Raw genomic sequence first — 22,837 nt, 5'->3', positions numbered from 1 at the left:
TTTACCCCCCCCCCCCCCCCCCTCCTCCCCTTAATTTTGGGGGGAGTTTTTTTTTTGGGAAAAATCTAACATGTGAAAACAAAGGTCTACAAACATGTAAATCTCCCCCTACAAAAGGGGACAAACAAGCAACAGATCCAGCAAGTCATCCACGCAGCAGAAGAGCTCTACTTCTTCCGAAAGTACGACGAAGCCATCATCTTTCTCGACCGGGTCCTGGCCAGAGGTCAAGACCAGGAGAGCGAGGCGCTAGACTCTGATACGAGGGCTTTGTTGGCCATGTACAGGGCGAGATGCAAGGCCAGGAGGGATGGGGGTAGCAGCAGCGGCGGCGGCGGCAGCGGCGGCGACGGCAGCAGCAAGCCTTGAGGTCGTTTGATGAGATGAAAATCCGTCCATTGTGTACCGTACACACCATTCCCGTCAGGGAACGTGATTCCCTGATTCCGCCGTCATCGTCCTACTCGAGACATTTGAATGTCTCATCCAACAACCCCTTTCGTCTTATCGAGAATGACACTGCACCTCTGTGCCCGCGCTCGATGAGGGTTATTGTTGTTGTTGTTGTTATCAAGAGCAATAGCAAAACGCACGTCATGATCATCCCTTGCAAAGGGGCCTCCCAGGGAAAGGAGTATTAGTTGACACGACTACCGCCTTCGACTCACTGATCCGCCCAACGCAGCGCCGCAAACCTGTTCTACTTCTACCAAGACTTATCTCCCTCCTGTCGCAAACCTCAGCCTCGTACATGGTCACGAGAAATAGGCAACGGAGGAGATGGCCTTCAATTATCATCACCATCTATAGTTCTATTTTCCTACAGACGAATATATAGATAACCTCGGTTCCGCTCATTCTCATTCGTTTGGGCACTCCTCTCTCTCTCTCTACACACACACACACATATATATGTATATGCAAGCTCAATATACCATTCTAGCTGTAAATGTACACTGCACTACCCGCTGTTTTTCTCCTTTAAAATCATCATATCAACTTCTGATAGTATTAGCTCAACTACAGAATGAAAAATGAAAAACACAACAAGCGAAAAAGACAAGCTACGGTTCTCCCACCGTACCACATTTTACCTCCCCCTCCCCCGATTGGCCAAGGCCTGCTGTACGTAATAGTATCAACAAAACAAGGCAAAACATCGGTCGAGATAATGGCAAAAGACAGGAGAGGAGCCGAAGCCAGCACATGAAAAAAAAAAGAAAAAAAGACAGCTGCCAAGGGTGAGAAGTACCGTATTGGTGGGGTGCACTGATAGTCAAGCGTACATCGAGTGCCCGAGGCCCTTCTTGACTGGTTTGGGCCTCGGATTCTTCGACAGAACAGTGGAACTCTCCTCATCCGAGCCGCCGGCAAGCGTGCGTCTGGCAACGTCTCTGGGTTCCGTATTTTGACCTGGAACTTTGGTCTGCTGCGGGAAACCGAGAGCAACGTTCTCCTTGTCAGTGTTCGAAAGCTCAATCCTCACAAAGCTAGCATTCGTCCCCGCTCCCTCGAAGTCGATCGGGCTAGCGAGTCCGGCAGCAATCTTCTTCTTGGTATCCGGGCTGTTTCCGATATCAAACGACACAGAGGTTCGCTTCGTTGCTGTCTCCGAGACCTTGGCATGCTGTTGAAACGCAGCAGTGTTTCCAATAGTGCCTTGAAAAGGCTGCGCGAACACGGAGGTACTCAGGCCCTTCTTCTCCCTCACCTTTGGCATGCCCGACGTCTTCAAGACGCCCTTGATCGTATCAGAAACCTTGGGCACGACGTTATCCTTCGCGTAATCTGAGTCTTTGACAAGAGAAACACCCAGGCGCCTCATCTGCTCTACCATGTCAACATAGCCATCCTGCTTCTCCGTAGTGGGTACCTGTGTAGTGGTGTCCTTTGGGGGTTCTTGCCGAGACCGTACAACTAGAGGATTTGTGTCTAGCATGTTGTTGCGGTAAGAGCCGTGAACAGGAAAAGCCCTGTCTGGCGAGGGTAGGGAGATTCCGTCAGTGTGCGCGGGATTTCCATTTCCTGCAAGGGCGGAAGAAAACCTAGAGTCGCTGACATCTTTCTGGTGGACAGTTTCTGGGGTTCGAAGGGCAGTGTGACTAGACCAGGCCTTGGCTACCGCGGACGTTATCGTGTTATCGTAGGTATGACCGGTATAGCTCAGTGTGTTGGGCATGAAGGAATCGAGCTTTCCACTGCCTTCGCTAGGTACCGTGGCACGATCCTTGAGCTTTACGAGGCTCTCGGGGCTGTAAGTGATTGGCTTCCGAATGTCCTTCATGGGCTTTGGTGTCTCGGCGACTGGAGTCCCTCTGTTGCTGCTTCTCTTGCACTTGGCAAGAGAGCCAACCAGGGAAACAAATTGTTGAGTGATCTCGCGGTGTTCGCACCTCATGCGACCAGGAAGTGCCTGGGCCAATGTTTCCGATAATTCGCCACGAACTATGGACGTTATATCCATGCAGGATCCCCAGGCTAACTCTGCATCAGCGACCCTGTCGATAAGTCGAATGGCATCCTTTGATGCGCGTTTGAAGTCGATCCCTTCCCCTGAATTTATGTCATAGTCGCCCAGGTCCAAAAGGGGCATCGCATCAGCCAGATCTAGGGTGGGTTGCCTCTTGCTGCCACTCTTGCTGCCATCCTCGGCAGGTCTCTTGTGCCCACCATCTTTGCGTGGCGAACTCTGGCCGTTTTGCAACGGTGTGATCGGGACCTTCAGCTGCGTGGACTCCTGTGAGATCGATTCATGTCTGTCTGAGTTTCCGAGTTGCGTGCTTATCGCGATTTTCTTGACTAGCCCTAGTGCCTGGCAAAACTGGGCTGTCTTCTCAACAGATTTCAGCTCGATCCAGAGTCTCTCTATCGGAGGAGACTCGTGTGTGTAAATAGCGCAGAATCGCTTTTCCTGCAGACAGGGTGGCGTGTCGATTTCGGAGAGAGGGTAAGAACGAACGGCAAAGCCTCGCCTAGAAAGATGGAGGAAGCCCTCCAGATTGCCGGACAAGGCATCAAACTGCATGTTGATTGCAAACATCGCAATAGACGGGCTGCTGGTGGTCCTGGCCGGGTATACAATGCATTGTCCACTGCACATATTCCATCTAACCCACCGCTGTTCCACGCCCATGATGTTGAAAGTGATGTCACAGTCACGGATGGACTTTTCAACTACACCCTCTGCGTGTGTACCGGGTACAGTGGGGACTCTGGAGTTGAAATTCTGCATGTCTGCTGAAGAAGTGGCCCGCCCGGAGGGAGACGCGAGCTTCAGGGGGGCCGCCGTTGTAGACGTAAACGTGGTCTTTGGGATAGACTTAGAAGATGGCAGTACCGGGAAAGAATATGCAGTCCCAGATGAAGAGCCAGTCTTGTACAGAGAAGCCCGTGTAAGAAGAGACGCAGCCTCGGAAGGCGATGCGGCCTTGGAGACGGACGGCACTGTAGAAGAATTCCAGGTCCTGGGTGGAGACGATGTTCTCGATCTCTCAGCAAGTCGACTCCTTCTTGTGGGCAGCGCCTTCCTGTGAACGAACGAATCTTGAGCGGGCAGATTTTTGCGCGCATGAGACTTCTTGCGTTTGAGCGGCGATGCTTTGGTGACTTTGTTCGACGGCTTGTAGCTGTAGCTTTCCAAAACGTTGGTCAGTGCGAACCATCATTCCTGAAAGGATATATAGAATACATACAATTCGGGCTTTTTGACATCAATGGGTTCCTGCTGTTGCCCATGGCGCCAGGAAAACTCACCCACCTCTAGGCCGTCGACTTGCCGTGACTCTTCGTCGTCAATCTGGGCTGGTGAGCCTGGTTAGCAAATCGGAAGTGGCTCCTTCTGCTCTTTGCTTCCTTCAAAGACTCACAACCCCAGGCCTTTGCAAGGGCCAGCTTTGTTTTTTTGGGGATGCGATCCAGGCCGTTATTTTGTCTCGGAGTGTATGGAGCGAACTTGGTGTGCGTCTCGAGGGGAAATTCCTCCTGCCTGTGACGACCAAGATCGTCCTGAGACAGCACGGGTCAGTGCCAAGATATCTATGGGCCATCTTGGGATGGGAAAATCTTACCAACGCAAACATCCACAGCTCAGAGTCCTCCTGGGCCGCCCCTGACATGGTGATGTTGTTCTTGCAGACAGGCATGCAAGGGGAATCAGGCTCAACGGAAGTCCCTAAAGGAATATTGCAGTCGGGTCGTGGTGTAGAACACGATGGCGCAGCGGCTTTGGGGAAATTCTCCTATGGGCAAAGAACCAGGACAGGAAGATGTAGGAAGGTGAGCGGACTAGGTAAAAAGAAGGGGAACAGGTTGCCCAAGATACAGGGCCTTGTCATCTTATTGAGAATCCTAGCCCAAGTTGGCGTGTCGGTTGTTGGCAGCTGTTGGCAGCTATCCCAACTGAAGACTGGTGACTGGGAATAGCTGACACGCCAACACTTGAATAGATAAGAAGTGAAGGAGAGCCCCTTTTAATGCTCTTCGTATCAAGCATGGACATTTCCGATGGTTCTATCAGGGAATACATCGAGGGAGCGAAGGGGCTCCTGCCACTTCTTACCAGTCGTTCCTTCTCTCCATCCCTCCTTCTTATCTAGAACTCACTCCTTCACTTACCCCAAGCAAACGTCCAGATCTGTATACAGTGACCGGTTGTATCTTATGAAAGATTGAATATACTCTGTCAACTTCTACTCCTCTCCATATGGCATTAGAGCGGACTGATGTCATGTCTGTGGATCCTTGTTTGACGGTTCATATATCGCTGACAGCGCCTCCATCTATGGCGTAGTGGCTGTCTCGGGAAAGCGCATGGGCCCCCGCGTCTAGAGAATCTGCCAAAACCAACGAGCCAGGCCAAGAAGCCAATGTAGCTCGGAACACAGAGCGCGAGGGGAATATCAAACTGGGAGAGCGCAAGGCACTGGCCCAGGAAGTCGGGAGGCTGACGTTGTCAAGGCTCAACGACTGTCGAACTACTTGTACCAAGGTGATACAAACCAACTAACACTAGGTACCGCCGCCGTATTGTGTTAGATAAACCAGACGCTCTGCCACTCTCGGGCTACCCCGGTATTGACATGAATCCGTCATGATCTACATTATTAGTTCCTCAGGGGGCCTCATCAGCTGCGCAGTAATGAGGACTCAGCAGACCTACGGCGGATCTATAACGAGGTTATAGATGATTTCCCCTTCATATAGCTAAAGCCTCTCTTTTCCTTCTTGCTCTCCCTTATCGCTGATAAAGGTTATCAAGGCTACTAAACTAGACTAGTGAGATCAGCTAGTCACACTAAAGTTATTAATAAGGTCGTTACACCCCGCACTAATCAGATTGACTTCTATCGTATGGATTATTAATGGTGTTTTAGCGGTATCACCAAGTTAAATACGCTAGGGTCAATCGAATAGCTATAGGCCGTCTTATGAAGGGACTTAATGCACAAGTTCATGCGCGCTTTCAATGCGAAGTGAACATTACACCTGTGCCTTAAGGGCGGAAAAATGCGGGCTTATTGAGATAAGTCTTAGAATTAAAGGAAATACACCAGAGAACTAAGTTTTCATTGTATTATTAATAGTCTCCTGATCTGGCAGGAAACGGTGTTATTGCCACAAGGCTGTTGATGGCCTAAGGCCACAAGGTTAGGTGTTTTAGCTAAGCCTCCTGTTTTCTCCATCACGCATTCGTGCGCACTAGCTAGTTGGAGGGATCACCATCACGTTCATTTTTCCTCTTGTGTGTGCCCCCTCCTGGTGCCTAGCAGTGTCTGATATCGTGACAGAGTCCACCTTTTATAGTTGTGGTACGCATTCCCCCTAAGAACCCGAACTTGACCGGATCTCTCATTCTGCCATCCTTTCAATACGCGGCATCTCCATCAGAAGTGTGAGGATGGGAATGAGGATCGTATCATCAAGCTAACCAAGGGGAAAGTGAGAAAGTGAAGGGAAGACGAAACAGAAAGGCATCATACCTGTTAGTTTAAACATCCTCGTACAACACACCAGATGCGTTGAGGGGACCCAAGCGCAACCGATTAAAGACGAAGTCTCCCCCAACACAGCAACACACAGAAAGCGACCATACCGATTGCCTAAGATGCAACAGAGTAAACATCGATACATGGATAATCAATCAGGCTCCATCATTCCGCCACATCTCGAACCTGTCCGGCACCAATGGATATGGGAAGATGATTGGACAGGTATCACAGACAGTGCCAAGCGAAAGAAATTGCAGAATCGCCTTAACCAGAGGGCATACCGTATGAGTATGTGGATCAGGGCATGTTTTTATTGTTTTCTTCCTCCCTCTTCTATACGGTTGTTGACTCAATTCCCAGAGGTCAGGCAGCAGGCCAAGAGTAGAGGGCAGTCCGGTACTAGAGCGTCTGAACAGGCCGTTATCGCGACAGTACCAGCACCGCCTCATGAATCACACGAAGAGGACACAGAAGTAGTCAGAGTCATCTGCCCCGATTCAGGTGCCTCCCCGACCTCCCGGAAACGGGGCATGCGACACTGCAACATGCACGACGTTGTAAACATCGTGGAGCTTCTCGCCCGCCGCGCATATATAGAGTACTGCATGGGCATGCGCAACATAGGCAATCTCCCCACGCTCACAAAGATCAACGTCTTCCGGGGTCTCTTTCGCAACGCCGAAATCCTAGGCAGCACAGCCGAGTGTATCGCCTACGATGCCATGTCGTCCGCGACGGCCTACGCACCGACGCCGAGTGGCTCCATATCCCTGTCCTGTCCCGACAGTCTGAAGCCGACAGACCTGCAGCGCAGCACGAAGCATAACCCGTGGATCGACCTGTTTCCTCTGCCGCGCATGCGCGATAACTGCATTTTTGCCTTTCACGGGCCGGACCCTCTGGACAATGATGACCTGCGTAGCGACGTTCTCGAGGTTGGGCTTGATGCCCCCTCGGCAGCGGACATGCAATTGCTTGTTTGGGGGAACCCGTGGGATCCTCGGAACTGGGAGGTCAGCGAGGCGTTTGTGAAGAAGTGGGGGATGTTGCTGCGTGGGTGCGACGAGATTCTCCAGTCGACGAATTACTGGAGGCAGATGAGGGGGGAGAAGAAACTAGCGATAGAGTATTCCGCATGATTGAGTTGGCGTTTGGGCTGTGTTTTTTTTTTTTTTTTTTTTTTTGCGTTAGCTGATGCATTATATATAGAAATCATAGATGCACTTTTGATACACGATGTTTCCTCTTCGGCAAATCTTCAAGGGCGTGATTGTGTGTCTCTCCGACGATTTATCGCGATACCGGGGCATCCAGGCAAGAGGTATTGAGCAAGCAACGTTACCAGACGGAATGCACTGTTAGACAAGACCACGGGTATTGTTCACGAGATCGAATTCCTCGCCTGTCACTAAGACAGCATGTAGCTTCTTTTCGAAATCTAATCTGTAAGAGTAAACACCTACACAAGCTAGGTTTGATGATATCAATCCCATGCTTGGCAACACCGGAAACAGCCGCCTGCATATTCCCCCTTGGTATTAAGGGAATAACACTAGCATCACACCCCAAAGCAGGTTCCTGGTGCCGTGCACGCGCAGCTGCGGATCAACAACACCCCCCTCGGAGCTCACAGTGACGATGATGTTGTTCTGTAAATCCCCGCCCACGTGGAGGTTGCCAACGATGACGTCGATTCCCAGCCGCTGCAGAAGGACTGTTGGTCCCGATACCGGGCTTTTTCATCAGGGCGGGCGAGTTGACAATACCAGCGGCCAGGATGACTTCTTTCTGGGCGAAGTCAGTCTTGATTCCTGATCCCATTTTATTTGGTGGATCGGATACCGTCCGCCGCGGCCGACCCTTGCTGGCCGTCAGGCTTGGATAGGAGAATCGTGTCGACGATAACTCCCGTTGTGACAGTCAGGTTGGCGCAACCGAGCGCCAGCACCAGGTATGCACTGGGGAAAGATCTTCGCGTCCTGGTCGTCGGGCTGATGCACTTCGGATTGACGATCGGGCCGTTTGCATCGCCACGTGACAGAGCTCGCCAGTGCGTCGTTCCGGATGGACAGTTGTCTCCGCCCGTACTGGTCGGGATGTGACGCCTAGAAGGAGCCGCAGCCGGATGTTGCGGAGCCTGACTGCTAGTCACGGGTTAATATGAAGGCCTTCTGGAAGGATCAGTAGAAAGATGGCCACTCCCATACGGGTTTGCCAAGCTTTGCTAACGCTTCGACGTCGGACTTGGGTGGCGATGAAGATGAGGCTGTTGATAGCGCTAGTGCCACTGAGAACTTTGCCATGGGTGAAGGGAACCTGGCGGTTGCCAAGATGGATCTGCGTTTCTATTATTAGATTATCCTACAGTCGTACACTGTGTAATGGCCGCCCGTGCCCGATTAACTCTGTCGAGTTTCCAGTCCGAGGGACTCTTGATCGATGTAGCCCAGAGGGCGCGAGTGTTGACTCGCGGGTCATTCTTCTGGTGGACACCAGCTAACTTGCAGGCCTGGGTTTTCCGAGAGACGCACTGCGAGAACGAGACCGGCTGTGCCGCCGATAACAATGGCATCGTAGCTGTCGTCTGTCATGGTGAAATGTGCTTTTGCCTGTCTATATATATCGACGCGATGTCTTGAATAAGATGCAGACGGCAGTGGGCTGTACGAGGGCGTCGACCCCACTTTATATATGTGACGTTATGTATGGACTTGTAGAACAATACTAAATCACTGCCTACGTGTTGTGATTTGACTGCATTTGCAATCATCATGGTAAGACAAATGATTCCCTATGCCACTTCTCAAGAACACTACATGATCCGCCAAATAGCGATGCCGGTAGCTGATGGCTCGGTCTATTGCTGATGGCTCAGTTATTGTTGCCATCAGAGCGAGCCCCGCATATCGTCGTTACGTATCAATTAGCAGCATGTGTGTTTTGCGTCATGGTTGAGAATGTATGCACGTGATATCGATGACACAAGGATGATGGGAGACTGAACAGTCGTCGCCGTTTGGCTGGTGAGGCTCACGAATCTGCCAATAATGAGCCTCACCAATACCCCAAGACAGATGGAGAATACACATCGACAGATCTCACGTCTTTTTTTATGACCGGTCAAGCTAGGTCGATGGCGAGATGGGATAGTGATATCTCTTGGTGACGGTCACGGCCCGTGCGCATACCGGGAGCGTCATGTATCTGCATAACCTGCTGCTCTACAAGCATAGGATAGGAACATATCTGATCGTCTAGAGTCGAAATCAAATAGACTCATCAACGAAAAGATGGGCGACATTTGTGCCAATACAGGCGTTGTAGTAATGTATATTCGTGGGACCTTTCGGGTTCGTTGACGACGCGAGGAAAGAGTGGCTGAGCCTGCCAGCGTGCGGGAAGGACTTGAAGAGGATTGTGGCGTTGTGGCACTAATATGTTTATTTTTGGATGTATGGAGTAGGCAGGATAGACTTTTGCTAATGACGGATACTAGAAATACTACGAGTAAGACGGAGGAGGGGGGAAACATGGTTACGAGGGTTCAACGAAAACTTGGTATCCTCTTCTTGTACAAAAGCCGCGTGTGCGGTACGAGTACAGTATATTTTTAGCTTACAGAAGTTCCTTCACAACTATCGGCCAATACATGCGCGTTGAAACGTCTCTTTTTCTTTTCTTTTCAGATTATATGAAGTGCGTACGGTACACTAGTGCATGGGCAAAGAAGAAGAACAAAAAAGATGACGTATGATGGTTCTTCAGACGATAGGACATGTGGCTGAGTTTGGGGTTGCTGCTGTACCTACTCCAATGGCCGGAAGCACACTGGTCAGATTGACCGCTGATAAACGGTAGCGACCCCCAGGATTGGGAAAAGTCCAGAGATGGAGAAAGAAAAGGAAGAGGGAAGGGAAAGCGATAAGAAAAGTGAAAGGAGGCCTCGGGCAAGAAGAGGAAGAAGAAAAGGCAAGAAATAATATGTGTAGAATGCGAAATTGGGACCGACATTCTAGGGGCCAGGGATGAAACCCCTCGCGACTCCCTCCCTCCCCTGTCCTCTCGGCTCGCAGTTTTGTGTGAAATTGGTGCGACGTCACTGTACAAGTACGGATGGAGGAATTAGAGGTAGGGTCCCCGGGTGGCTTAGTGGGGCTTTGCAGCGTTGCCCCGGTGCATCTTGGCGGGGCTGAAACCTTTGAGAATGAACATCGCCCGTCAGAAAAGGGACCCCCTGCAACGCCTGACCTGAAAATTATTATTGCGTCGTCGTAGGTAATCGTGAAGAGTAATTTCCAGCCCTGCACAGATACGTTGAGGTTTAATAGGCGTCGTTATCGTGGTATCTGCTGCTCTGGTGGGCAGTAATATCCGTGTCTGCTTCTCATCCTCTGGGGACCGACTCGTGGTATTATTAGATATTACTACGGAGGATGATACGTGTATTAGCAGGCATGCATTTGGGCGGAATAAGTCCGGGTATAATAGCAGAGTCGTACGTCAGATTATGCGATAAGCCACTGTTCGTCCCGTTGCCTGGGCGCCAGAAGCCGCTAATCAATTACGCTGTCCCGGCACGGGGCAACGACGTTTACGAATATGTGGTCGTTTTATTATGAGGCACAAACAGACGACGACGCGCACGAGTAATGATGCCGAGTATCGATACTGGCGAGTGACGTTCTGTACATATACAGTCCACGGAGCTTGAAGTCGCACACAGCAGAAAGGGAGAGAGCGAGAGGTGCGAGACGAGAGGTGCGAGACGGGGGGATTGAACCGATGCGTGCCATTCACTCGCTCTCGTCCCATGGATGGCATGGCATGTTCCATGTTCCAGGATCTTCTCCACCGAGCCAATGCAAGGCCGTCCACTAATGATACAACAAGCTAGGTCAAGTGCCTGGCACCTCGGAGGGATGGATGGATCGACTTGGGCGGTGCATCGCCTACCAGTTCAGAGGCTGACCCCTAAAACCGCCTGCTGGCTAGTCCGAGGTTACTGCTACCAGTCTACCATCCATGGGCCATGGGCCATGGCGGAGTAATCTGTACAAGTACTCGTACTCCGTACTGCTAGCCTGCAATAATACGGCATAATTGACCGAACAATAGCCTGTAGATCCCGTTGTCCTGCCACACGCGCCCTGGCACCGTCTGGTCCGGCATCGTCTGGACTCTAGCCTATTCCAGTGGCTCTTTGGCTCTTCGGCTGCGTCTCCCATTCCAATCGCCATTATCCTTGCGGGCAGCTACCAACCGACACCGCGGCGGCCCGTCGCCTGTAGAATCTCAAGTGCGAGACCACCGCTCCTTCCCCCCCTGTGACTTTCTTTCTTTTTTTTTTTTTTTGCCTTCCCTTCCTGTCCCTTCTCCTTCCTCCTCCTCTATCTCTCTCACCCACCCCTGGTCTCTGTTGCGACGCTACAATTCCTTCCCTTTGTTTTGTGCCAGTCTCGTCTTTCTTGGCCAGGAGAGAAGAGATAGCTCCAGAGCCTGCCCATCCGTCTCTGTGCTGCTCGACTGTGGTACCTCTTGGCTCCTTCACCTTTCGCACAACAATAGCGACAACAACAACAAACACGGGCCAGCCTCGCCAAGCTACCAGGGTCACACCAGCATACAAATCCTCGCGCCCTCGTCCTCCACTCTCACCCCCCGCTGTCCCAGAGCACTCTTTCATACTACCCTGGGACGATCTACGAGGGCGTGACTGCAATCATTAACCATGTCGTATAATCGGTTAGGCAAGTCAACTCCGTCCCCCCTTTTCCTTTGTGTCTTTGTCGTGTCCTTGTCGCTTGCCTTTGCATCGCACGCCTCAGACTTCTGAGCCCCTCCACCCCCCAAGTCAGCATAATCCTGGCTGAAACACATTTGCGACTCCGTCGCGCCTTCGGATGCCTTGACCACCAACCGTCTGCTCGCCTCTTTACCTCGCGCTGTCTCTCTTCTCCTTGCGTTCCGAGTTCGCGACAGACAAGCGCCTGCTGCTACCATACCACCACTCTTGCCTACCTCGCGCCTTGCATCAAGCCTAGCGACGATAGACAGAGAGGGAGAATCAGCCTGCTGACATTGACGCCGACACCTTTCAGACGACGACTATTACGGAGACCACATGGATCCCCGTGGCGGCCCGTACCATCGTACGCCCTCTCCAGGCCATCCGGCCCAGCATGGCTACCAGCTAGACGACAACCCGTACGGCCAGCATCCGTCCAACCTCGACATGCCTCAAGGCCCGCCCGCCAGGTACGGCTCCCCGGGAGTCTACCAGCAACAGCAGTATGGCGCTCAGATGGATCGCATGGGCACCCCTAGCGACCACCTCGCTTTCAACCCCCCGGTAAGTTAGTTGTTCGAGCGTTCTGTCGACCGCCGATACGCCATCTGGGTCCTGCGACTGACCATGCCGTTCATAGCAATCCGTCGACAACCTCTCCGGGTATGGCGCTGGCAGCCAACACTCCGGTGACTACGCCGTGAACCCGGAAGCCCACCACGATGCCTACTATAACCAGCCCTACCAGCCGAGCCCGAGTCCCGTTGACCACCAAGCCTACGAGACCGACCCGCGCCGCCCGATGCTGGGCCAGGGCGGAGACCTCGGCGCCTCGGACGAACCCTACGAAGACGCTCCCGTTCAGTCTGGAGGTCTGAGACGATGGAAGACGGTCAAGCAGGTTCTCCTCTACCGCGGCAACCTCGTCCTCGATTGCCCTGTGCCTCCCATCATGCTCCAGCAGAACCCCCACGGCGAGCGCGACGAGTTCACCCACATGCGCTACTCGGCTGCCACCTGCGACCCCGATGACTTTTACAACGAGAACTTTACCCTGCGTCAGAAGCTATTCAGCAAGCCGCGTCATACCGAAATCTTCATCGTCGTCACCATGTACAATGAGGATGATGTCCTCTTCGCCAGAACCATCATTGGCGTGTTCAAGAACATCGAGTACATGTGCAACCGACCCAACAGCAAGACCTGGGGCAAGGATGCTTGGAAGAAGATTGTCGTCTGTGTCGTCAGCGATGGCCGCTCCAAGATCAACCCCCGTACCCGGGCTCTTCTCGCCGGTATGGGTGTCTATCAGGAGGGTATCGCCAAGCAGCAGGTCAACAACAAGGATGTGACAGCCCACATCTACGAGTATACCACCCAGACCCACCCGGTGCTCAAGAATAACGTTGTCTCTCTCGTCCACCGTCGCCAGCCCGTTCAGATGCTCTTCTGCCTCAAGGAGAAGAACCAGAAGAAGATCAACTCGCATCGTTGGTTCTTCTCGGCTTTCGGGAAGGTTCTAGACCCCAATATCTGTGTCCTTCTCGATGCCGGTACGCGTCCTGGTGGTAGCTCCGTCTACCACCTGTGGAAGGCCTTCGACCTCGAGCCCATGTGCGGTGGCGCCTGTGGTGAGATCAAGGCCATGCTGGGAAAGGGCGGCAAGTATCTCCTGAACCCTCTGGTTGCGACGCAGAACTTTGAATACAAGATGAGCAACATCCTCGACAAGCCGCTCGAATCTGCCTTTGGCTTTATCTCTGTGCTTCCCGGTGCCTTCTCGGCCTACCGGTACGTCGCCTTGCAGAACGACAAGAATGGCCAAGGTCCGCTGCAGAAGTACTTCCTCGGTGAGACGCTGCACGGCGGAGCCAAGGCCGGCATGTTTGAGTCCAACATGTACCTTGCCGAGGATCGTATCCTCTGCTTCGAACTCGTCTCCAAGCGCAACTCCCGCTGGATCTTGCAGTACGTCAAGTCGGCTACGGGTGAGACCGATGTGCCCGACACTGTCACCGAGCTGGTCCTCCAGCGACGACGTTGGCTCAACGGCTCCTTCTTTGCCGCCATCTACTCGATTGTTCACTTCTACGACTTCTTCCGTTCCGGTCACTCTATTCTGCGCAAGTTCGCTCTGCTCGTCGAGACCATCTTCATGGCCGTCAACATGATCTTTGCCTGGTTTGCTATCGGCAACTTCTTTTTGGTCTTCAAGATTCTCACGACAAGTCTCGGCTCCGACGATCTGCTTGGTAGGACTGGCGAGATCTTGGGTGTCATCTTCACCTGGGTCTATGGCACCTTCCTCGTGACCTGCTTTGTTCTGTCTATGGGTAACCGTCCAGCCGGATCTGGAAAGCTCTACACAGCCATGGTCTGGTTCTGGGCTGGCCTGATGATGTAAGTCTTCCTGCACCCCACTGCCAGGGTCCTTTGGCTAGGGTTTCTCCGTGAGGAAAGAGGAAAGCGTGTGCTGATTGATCATCTACAGTTACCTCATGTTTGCGGCCGTCTTCATTGCCGTGAAAGCCATTATCAAGGATGTCAACGACGAGGATGGCTTCACTGTCGATCAGCTCTTTAAGAACGAAGTCTTCTACACGCTCATCGTTTCAGTCATGTCCACCTTTGGAATCTGGCTCATTGCCTCCCTCCTCATGTTCGACCCGTGGCACATGTTTACGTCTCTGCCGCAGTACATGCTCCTGACCCCGACATACACCAACGTCCTCAACGTCTACGCCTTTTGCAACACGCACGATGTCTCGTGGGGTACCAAGGGTGACGACAAGGCTGAGAAGCTGCCGTCGGTCCATACCAAGGACGGAACGGCCAAGACAGACCTCCCCGACGAGGGAGACCTCAACGCCCAATACCAGCGCGAGCTGACTGTCTTCAGCACCAAGTACAAGGAGGTCAAGCAGGAGCCGACCGCGGCCCAGCAGCAGGAGAAGCAGCTGGACTACTACCGTGGTGTGCGCACCGGTGTCGTCCTCATCTGGATGATTTCCAACTTTGCGCTGGCGGCTGTGGTGCTGAGCTCCGGAGGACTAGACATGATTGTGTCGGGAAAGGAGGCGTCTGACGACGATGAGACAGAGAGGAGTAACGTCTACATGGCAATCGTCCTATGGAGCGTCGCTGCACTGAGTGCCTTCAAGTTCCTGGGAGCCTGCTGGTTCTTGATTGTTCGCATGTTTAGGGGTGTCTGATATTCAGCCTCTTTTGCTTCATATTCTTTCTTTCTTTTTGCCTTTTTTTTTCGTCTCGTTTTTTTCTCTTGCGCCACGTCTTCCACCTCTGCTCCATCTGGGCGGTCAAAGGTGCAGAACATATTTTCACAGCATTGCGGCATTACTCATTCTCATTTTTCATGTTGATTTTCTTTTTCATTTCTTCTGTTTGATTCCCTGTTCAATTATACCCGTTAACGACAGCCGGGGAAAGGTGACATGGAGAATTGTGTATTCTGATTTGCAGGGGAGGGGGAGCAAAGTAGGTCATGTCTAGGAAGCGAAGGAAACATGTCTTCTTTTTTCAACACTTCTCTTGTTATTTATCTGGGGTTGTATAGATGTTGAACGATGGTGGACTTGACGCATGACATAACCATACTGACCTTGTTTCGGGTTATATGACCATGGCGTTTGAATCTTTTGTTTGTGTTATCTTGCTTCTTATTTTTTTTATAACATCTTTATATAGCATTCTGCTCTGTGGCTTTGTGAATTGGATCATCTACTGTCTGAAATGGACCCCATACATCATGACGCATTATTTTTTTTTTTTTTTGGTTTTTTTTTTGGAGGATATGAGACGCCAAGTCCCACATCATCAGTTGGGTGTCTCATCATTGCTGTTGATGATCTTCCTCCTGATCAGGTTCACGAGGGGTATTGGGTGCAGCGGTAGAATCTTGAGATAGAGGTGCCTGCTCATAAACGTGATGGTCAAGCTCGTCGTCTTCGAGAAGTCTGCTCCCCTCAGGAGGGAAATGGGAGAAGAGGAGGATACCGGTTGCGATGACGGCAACGGCCTGTGGGAGACGTCAGCGTGGGGTTCATCCTTGCAGCACGACGGATCCAAGTGACTGGTACTCCCCTCCCCACACGGAAAAGGGGGGCGGGGGGGTTGTCGCAAGGTGTACGCAAGTGTGTGTGCGAGTGAGAGAAGAAGAATGAGAAGGACGAGGGTAGGAAGGGTAAACTCACAGCATTGATATAGAAAGTAACATAGGCCTTGCCAGCTTCGGCAAGACTGGCAAAGACGAAACCGAAGAAACCCTGGGTGGCGAGACGGGCGACGTTCTCGATCAGCGTGACGGCGTTGAGGGCGTCTGCGCGCTGCGACTCGGGACACATTTCCGTGATGACACCCTTTGCCGCGGGGGCGGAGCCGGAGCCTAGGGGAAGGAGGAAGGCGGCTGTGCGTACATGTTTCTCAATCAGTATACTGCACATCGACTCTCGATCCTCCTCTATGTACCGGTTCACGGATTGACGATTCATCAAAGGGGGGAGAAGAGGAAGAGCGGCTCACCAAAGTAGATATGCCATGACTTGGTAGCAAAAGCGGCAACGGTAGTCAGGGCACCATCCACCACTAGGCTCCATCGCAGAAGAACCAGGTCGAAGAGGTACGTCTCCTTTGTGCCGAGGGCGGGGGCCTTGACGGGTTCCATGTCCGTCTGCTCACCCGGCGCGGCGTCAAAGTCGCCTGGGGAAGTAGGGATGATCGTTCTGTCGTCGTCGTCACTGGGGCAGACTAGCCTCTGCTCTTCTCCTCCTCGCTCTTCCTCAGTGGTGCTGATGGCGATGGCAGCAGGAGCGGTAGCATCACCCTTGGCGTCGCGGGTGGCTGGTGTCCATCGCCGCCTTCCCCAGTTGATGATGGGGGGAAACATGAAGATGAGAAAGATGCTCCGCATGAGGGCGAATTCGGCCATGAGCCATCCGTTGGCTGCCTGGTCGAACTCGAAGGCGGCGGTGGCGTAGATTTGAATGAGGAAGGGGGCGTATCCGGTCGCAAGCTGTCGGGATGTCAGGAAGGGATCGTCCTGATAGTTGGGGGAGAAGGAGAGAAGATGGATGAGAGAGGAGGAGGGATTGGGGGGGGTTGGATGGTGAGGAATAGCAAGGAAGGACATACGACTCCGACAAAGATGCCACTGCAGAGAAAGATGACGCCATAGTGTCTGCGGACGGCGCCGCTGGCCAGTCGCAGGCGCTGCGGGACGAGAATACGCAAGGGGGCTAGGAAGCCGGCGATGCCTCCCTCTCGGTCGGCCTTCTTGGCGTCTGACAAGGAGTCGGGCGGGATGTACGGCAGGGCGAAGCGGACGTAGACGGATGCTACGAGGAAGAAGACGAAGGCGACGTCAAAGGGGGCGCGGATGTCGATGGCGTCGCCAATCATACCACCGACTATGGTTGTCAGCCGGCATCACAGATGCATCGATACATCGTGCACGCATTGATGTTATATATAGGGAGAGGGAGAGGGGGAGGCATGAGAGGAGAGGCAGGGGAGAGATATATATATGCAAAGTGGGTAGACTTACTCAGGAATCCGATTCCTTGCCCCAGCATGATGCAGCCCTGGAGTTGGCCAAATACTGCGGTACGACGCTTTGGTTCAACGACTTCGCCGGCGATGATGTTGATGACGAGGCTAGAATCAGACAGGCCATCGATCGATCAGCTTAGGAGTGCCCGGGTAAAGGACGAATGTAGGACGAGCGAGCGAGCGAAGAAGAGAGAGAGGGAGAGAGCAAGGACGACGTACATGTAGCCGGCCGGTCCACCGATGACGGTAATGGCCTGGGTGGCCTGGATGATGATCATTCCCGTGCTCTTACCGGCGACAACGCCGAGGATCTGGGTGGCCACGCGGATGGCCGGGATGACGGTCTGAGCGATCAGGGAAGATCGGGGGCCGAACTTCTTGACCATCCAGCCTGTTACGAAGAGGTTGAGGGTTCCTGAGAGGGAGTCAGAGTTGCTGTTCTACAACGACCATTTGATTCTGATGTACGGGTTGGAACAGAGAAGAAGAAGAGATGAAACAGAAAGAGGGAGAGAGAGAGAGAGAGAGAGAGGCCGTCGACACTTACCGCACAGAGTCGTGCTCATGCCGAGGATACTAAACTCGGTAGCTGTCCTGGCAGTGATGGCGTCGACGCTGCATCGATCTCCGGACCCCTCGTAGGGTGGATGCGTATCGTAGTAGACGTCACATGTCATGAGATGAAAGACGTAAAAGAGACTAGTTCACCAGACAAAGAAGGATACGGTCAGGAAGGGAAAAAATGTAAGAGGAAAGGATTCTTGTTGTTGTGGTGCGGAATTCTTATGCTCTGCTCCTTACACAAAAGGAGAGGATTCAAGAGGGAGAATTGAACATACGGCACTTGAGTGAAGCTAAAGGAGAGGGTGATGAGAAAGCCAGCAAAGAGGATGAGATTCTCGACGCCCAATGCACGGCTGAGCCATGACGGTGATGGTGATTGGGAATCAGATCCAGACCGAGCAGACACCGAGTTTGGCAGCGAATCCGCGCTAGACCGACGGATCAGCGGCGTAGCCTCATTCGTGGTCGCCATGACGGAAAAGAAGAAGAAAGAGAAAAGGAAAGAAAGTTATCTGTCAATGAGACAGCATATATATGCAGCCACGTGAGAAGAGGGGAGGAGGGGTAGGAGAGAAGAAAAGAAGGGAAGGGATGCAGAAGAGAGAGAGAGATAGAGAGAAGGAGAGATAAAAAAGAGAGAGACGGAGAAAAGAGAGACGGAGAAAGAAAAAAAAAAGATTACGTGCCTGCAGAGGCTCTCACCATAGATTGCAGCGAATATGCGGGATAGCGGGTAACGGAGAGAAGAGAGAAAAGAGGGACAGGATGGTAATAAAGAGTGAGGAGAGATTTCGGGATTAATACATAAAGTCACGATCGTTAGTCCCGATATGACCGGTGGGCCGGAGTGGATAGAAGCATATCCTGCCCTTTCGGGAACAGTCGCCGTTATCGGGGCCGGACGGGAGGGTCTTGGGGGTCTTGGGGGTCTTGGGGGTCTCGATGCGTGCCCCGGGATTGACGGGGGACTATGGGATGCAATACACTGTCGGATGTATGGGGCAGCGGTTTTGGTCATTGGGATATCTGCCATGGGGGGATCCGTGACCTTGATATATATATGCCTTTGGGTGGGAGGAACTAATGCATTTTCTCAGCCTTGGCAGTGAAACGAGGACGGCCATGATTCATACACGCATCACATGCATAACATGCATAGAATATAGAATAATACAGCTCGAGACTTGTACGAGACGATAGTCCCGAATGCTCTTCCTTTTGTTATTGTTTATTCTCATCCTTCTTCTTCTTCTCCTTCTTCTTCTCCTTCTTCTTCTCCTTCTTCTTCTCCTTCTTCTTCTCCTTCTTCTTCTCCTTCTTCTTCTCCTTCTTCTTGTTTGTTTATTTCATCTTAATCTTTTTTTTTCTCCTGGCTCCCAGCAGTGACACATCTACCTATACCTCCAATCGTCCGAGGTCAGATCCGTCCTGATACGATACCAGTCCTCGGCCTTCTTCAGCACGCCCAGGTCGAGATCGATGACCTGCAGGCCCTCGTCCTCGTCGCTGGCGCCCAGCCGACCGAGGAAGGGCATCCCCACGCCGCTGAAGCCGCCGGAGTTGCAGAAGATGACGGCGGCGGTGTTCTCGAAGGCGCGCAGCGTCACCGCGCTCTCGAGGAAGACGCGCTCGGACTGGAGGTTGAGGGCGAGACCCTGGCTGCCGGCGTCGTCGAGGAACCAGTACGACGGGATGATGACGACGTCGGCCCCGTCGGCGGCGAGCTGCCGGAAGGCCTCGGGGAAGGCCAGGTCCCAGCAGATCAGGAGTCCGGCCCGTATCGGCCTGCCGTCGTCGTCCACCAGGCCCGTGTCGAACGATCGGTGGGGCTCGGTCCCGGCTACCAGGTCGTCCCGCTCCGTGCGCCACAGGTTCCGCTTCTGATACGTCCCGCGGATCTCCCCCGTCCCCGCCGCGATGAAGTGCGCGACGTTCCTGAAACGGTGGGCCGTCGTCGTCGTCGTCGTCGTCGTCGATGACGATGACGCCGGCTCGTCGTGCGAGTAGCAGATCGTCCCAGGAACGATGCTGATGTCCAGGGTGCGCGCGAGATCCTGGTACCGCGGTACAAATGACTCGGAGTATCTGCTCGCCCGGCCAAAGTCGTCGTCCGAGGCAGCCCAGGACGTAAGATGGTACTCGGGCAGGACCACGAGGTCGCAGCCCTGGCCGGCGGCGGCGCGGATGTAGCTCTCTGCCGTTCTGAAGTTGCCGTCCACTTCCAAGGGCTTTTTATTTTTTATTTTTTGGAGAGAGGAGGGGGTCAGTTCGTATGATAAAACGTGTCACGGTCTTGTTACGGTTCCCGAGGAGGGGAGGGGGGAAGGGATCTGTTGGGCTTCTCTCCAATCTCTAATCTCTCCCGACTTACCTTGGAGCGGAACTGGGCTAAGCCGACTTTGAGCCTGGACATCCTGTTGTGATCACGGGGTAGAGACGATGAGATGAAGATGGTGATGATGATGACAAACTATCCAGTGTACGCTGCGGTGCTGACAAGCAAAGAGCTAATGGCTGTAGCTGATGTGGCTTACAGGGCAGCTCAGCACAATCTTCCCTCTCCGATCCTACACCAGGAAGACGTACGGGTAAGAGCCACACTTCTATCGACGCCACACACTAACCCTCAGACTTGGAAGCACTAAAAAGCACTAAGATAATCCCCTATAATAGCCGCGCTATCTTCATCTCCCCCCCCCCCCCCTGAGGCTACATGTACACAGTAACAGCGGTGATACCAATGATACTCGTAGTAGATGCTCCTCCTGGTTAGACTATCGCTATTTAGGTGGAAAGTACCTGGTTCGGCGGATATAAATAACCCCGAGCTATTTCGAAGCGGCTAAGAATATCCCATCGTCCTCGCATCCTCTAGTCTGATTCTCCATGGGTCTAATCGTGCTAGATAGCCTATACGAGCAATGCACGTATGCAATACAGCAGATTACCGCTTTCCTCTTTCCATCATCCTAAGAGTGCATCCCCCATGTCCGTATCCGGCCGACGCCAGACGGTAGACAACCAAGTTCCCACCTCTCGACGCCACCCGGACTGTGCACGTACACTTGACTCTCAATGGTTTCTACTACAGTCTCTGCCGGTATGGAATGGGTGGGGGGAGACTGTCTTGACGCTCTCCACCCCCGCCCCCGCGCCCCCCCGTTTATACGCAGCCGTGACGGGTGACGGCCCTCAGAAGTTGACGCCGAGGATGCGATGGTGATGGGGTTTTCCCGGCTAGGAAATGCCTCGGTGCGACGTCAAGACTCTGGGCGACAACGGCTTTCAGATTTGGGGAAGGGGGGGGGGGGGGGGACCGGCGTAGAGGTTCAGAGGGTATGGACATTGGACAGGAAAAGTTTCTCTGGCATGCCCGGGATCTGATTGACAGTGCGATGACAACGACGACGATCTTGGCCCCGATGCCTCGCCTGCTCATGGAGCCGAGTTGCCAAGAAAGTCCCGGGCCCCGAGGGTTGCATGGTTACATGGATGGGTGGTATACCTTGTATTCTATTACCGAGGCCGAACAGCACATACATTGATTGTCATGGCATGTACATCACATACGACAGCGATGATGGATCAGACGACGGTGCTTATACTGCTTTTGCCTGTATAGATTATGCTCGTACATGTACAGATTACATGTGCAGCGTGATGAATAGATGCACAGGTACGAGCTAGACGCACGGCGACTTGCCAGCAATCAACTCCCCGTACATCGTAATAACTCGAGACCTGGATCCCGGATGGACAGTGGGTCAAGGCAGCCTCGAGAGTCAGGGGAGCGGAGGGGACCCAAGACATGCTTCCCCATATATGATGTATCCCACAGGCCATTCTTGCTGCAGAGCCCCTTCCCCCAGTCTTCTTCTCTCTCCACCTGGCCGAGTACGGGAGACGAGGTGGGCGGGACAAGTCCGCTGAGTGACTCGAGAGCTCGTCGAGCGTGCGTGTCGTGCGGCCTTGTACTATCATATATCACCTCGTAGCAATGAGCGTCTGATACCAACATACCAAGCCGTTGACAAGACCGATGTGACCGTATCAACCCTGTCTCTAGCGCCAACCGAGAGATCAAAAGGGGACGAGGCCAAGAGTTGGAAGAAACCTCTCCAAGACGGTGGAGAGCGCAGAGAGGATTATAGATGGAGATTGAAATTAGAATAAACGGGACGAGAGAGCCCTGCATCTCTCCCTCTCTCTCTCTCTCCCTCTCTCTCGCAACCGCCGTTGGAAGGGTAAAGAGAATAAAAAACAAATTAAAATTAAAAACTAAAATAAAAGACACGCACATACACGGCAATAGAAGATGTGACAGCTACCGGTAATCAATTACGACTCATCAAGTCTAGACCCGGACCGATATTCAAGCGATCATGCAGGTAAGCAATGATCCCAGCTCCATCAGACTTGGCACAACCCAGCCCGTGAACCGAGAAGAGAGTGAGAGGAAGCGATGGATATCATGACTCCCATCCCAGCAGTAATACGATACATGAGATGTATTAATATGATGTGACGACCGGCAACTCCACAAGCCTTCCCACATCCGCTGTACGAGCACGCCGCACGCCATAACATGATCATCGCCGCTTCTCCTTACCAGTAATAGTAACTTGATGCATGTATTATTATTATCCCCCCCATATCTGTCCCCCTTCTCTCGTCCCCCCCCCTCTCTTCTCCCTCCCTCTCTCTCTCCCTCCCTCTCCCTCTCCCTCCCTCTCTCTCTCGTATTCCCGTACCTTTGGTTACATGCATGACAGCGAAGAAAAAGAAAAGAGGCTTCTTTGTATTTCGTTTAACTACCATCCCTCACCCCCCTTCCCCCCACCAGACCCTACCCTCCCCGTATTCCTGCGTCCTCCCTCCCTTTCGGCCATCATTCTTTGCTTCTCCAGATGTACCGCTGCCCACGATGCGACTACCT

The 22,837-nt window shown here is 52.8% G+C and overlaps 6 protein-coding genes across 6 annotated transcripts; 2 read left to right on the top strand and 4 right to left on the bottom strand.

Annotated features, from left to right (window-relative positions):
• Window positions 1–1,276: 1,276 nt before the first annotated feature.
• GMORB2_3396 (uncharacterized protein) lies at window positions 1,277–4,115 on the bottom strand (the record flags this gene model as incomplete). Its single annotated transcript, XM_035465372.1, has 6 exons — window positions 1,277–1,973; window positions 2,046–3,464; window positions 3,540–3,626; window positions 3,693–3,801; window positions 3,867–4,005; window positions 4,068–4,115. 6 exons carry the CDS (start codon window positions 4,113–4,115, stop codon window positions 1,277–1,279), a joined length of 2,499 nt encoding a protein of 832 aa, XP_035318637.1.
• A 2,417-nt stretch (window positions 4,116–6,532) lies between these two features.
• Window positions 6,533–7,126, top strand: GMORB2_3395 (protein of unknown function (DUF3425); the record flags this gene model as incomplete). The annotated part of the gene is made up of 1 exon (XM_035465371.1): window positions 6,533–7,126. One exon carries the CDS (start codon window positions 6,533–6,535, stop codon window positions 7,124–7,126), a length of 594 nt encoding a protein of 197 aa, XP_035318636.1.
• Window positions 7,127–7,525: 399 nt separating this feature from the next.
• GMORB2_3394 (uncharacterized protein) lies at window positions 7,526–8,290 on the bottom strand (the record flags this gene model as incomplete). The annotated part of the gene is made up of 3 exons (XM_035465370.1): window positions 7,526–7,701; window positions 7,830–8,131; window positions 8,217–8,290. The coding sequence occupies 3 exons, from the start codon at window positions 8,288–8,290 to the stop codon at window positions 7,526–7,528; spliced, it is 552 nt and encodes a 183-aa protein (XP_035318635.1).
• A 3,818-nt stretch (window positions 8,291–12,108) lies between these two features.
• GMORB2_3393 (chitin synthase I) lies at window positions 12,109–14,984 on the top strand (the record flags this gene model as incomplete). The annotated part of the gene is given in 4 exon segments (XM_035465369.1): window positions 12,109–12,136; window positions 12,152–12,336; window positions 12,413–14,172; window positions 14,264–14,984. 4 exon segments carry the CDS (start codon window positions 12,109–12,111, stop codon window positions 14,982–14,984), a joined length of 2,694 nt encoding a protein of 897 aa, XP_035318634.1.
• Window positions 14,985–15,622: 638 nt separating this feature from the next.
• On the bottom strand, window positions 15,623–18,373 carry GMORB2_3392 (Major Facilitator Superfamily; the record flags this gene model as incomplete). Its single annotated transcript, XM_035465368.1, has 7 exons — window positions 15,623–15,808; window positions 15,984–16,195; window positions 16,312–16,801; window positions 16,921–17,195; window positions 17,333–17,442; window positions 17,557–17,772; window positions 18,177–18,373. The coding sequence occupies 7 exons, from the start codon at window positions 18,371–18,373 to the stop codon at window positions 15,623–15,625; spliced, it is 1,686 nt and encodes a 561-aa protein (XP_035318633.1).
• A 919-nt stretch (window positions 18,374–19,292) lies between these two features.
• GMORB2_3391 (Carbon-nitrogen hydrolase) lies at window positions 19,293–20,314 on the bottom strand (the record flags this gene model as incomplete). The annotated part of the gene is made up of 2 exons (XM_035465367.1): window positions 19,293–20,129; window positions 20,273–20,314. The coding sequence occupies 2 exons, from the start codon at window positions 20,312–20,314 to the stop codon at window positions 19,293–19,295; spliced, it is 879 nt and encodes a 292-aa protein (XP_035318632.1).
• Window positions 20,315–22,837: the final 2,523 nt, after the last annotated feature.

The sequence above is a fragment of the Geosmithia morbida genome (genome assembly GCF_012550715.1).
Source record: "Geosmithia morbida isolate 1262 chromosome Unknown scaffold_18, whole genome shotgun sequence".
Taxonomy (NCBI): Eukaryota; Fungi; Ascomycota; class Sordariomycetes; order Hypocreales; family Bionectriaceae; genus Geosmithia; species Geosmithia morbida.
This window is presented reverse-complemented; position numbering and strand designations above follow the sequence as displayed.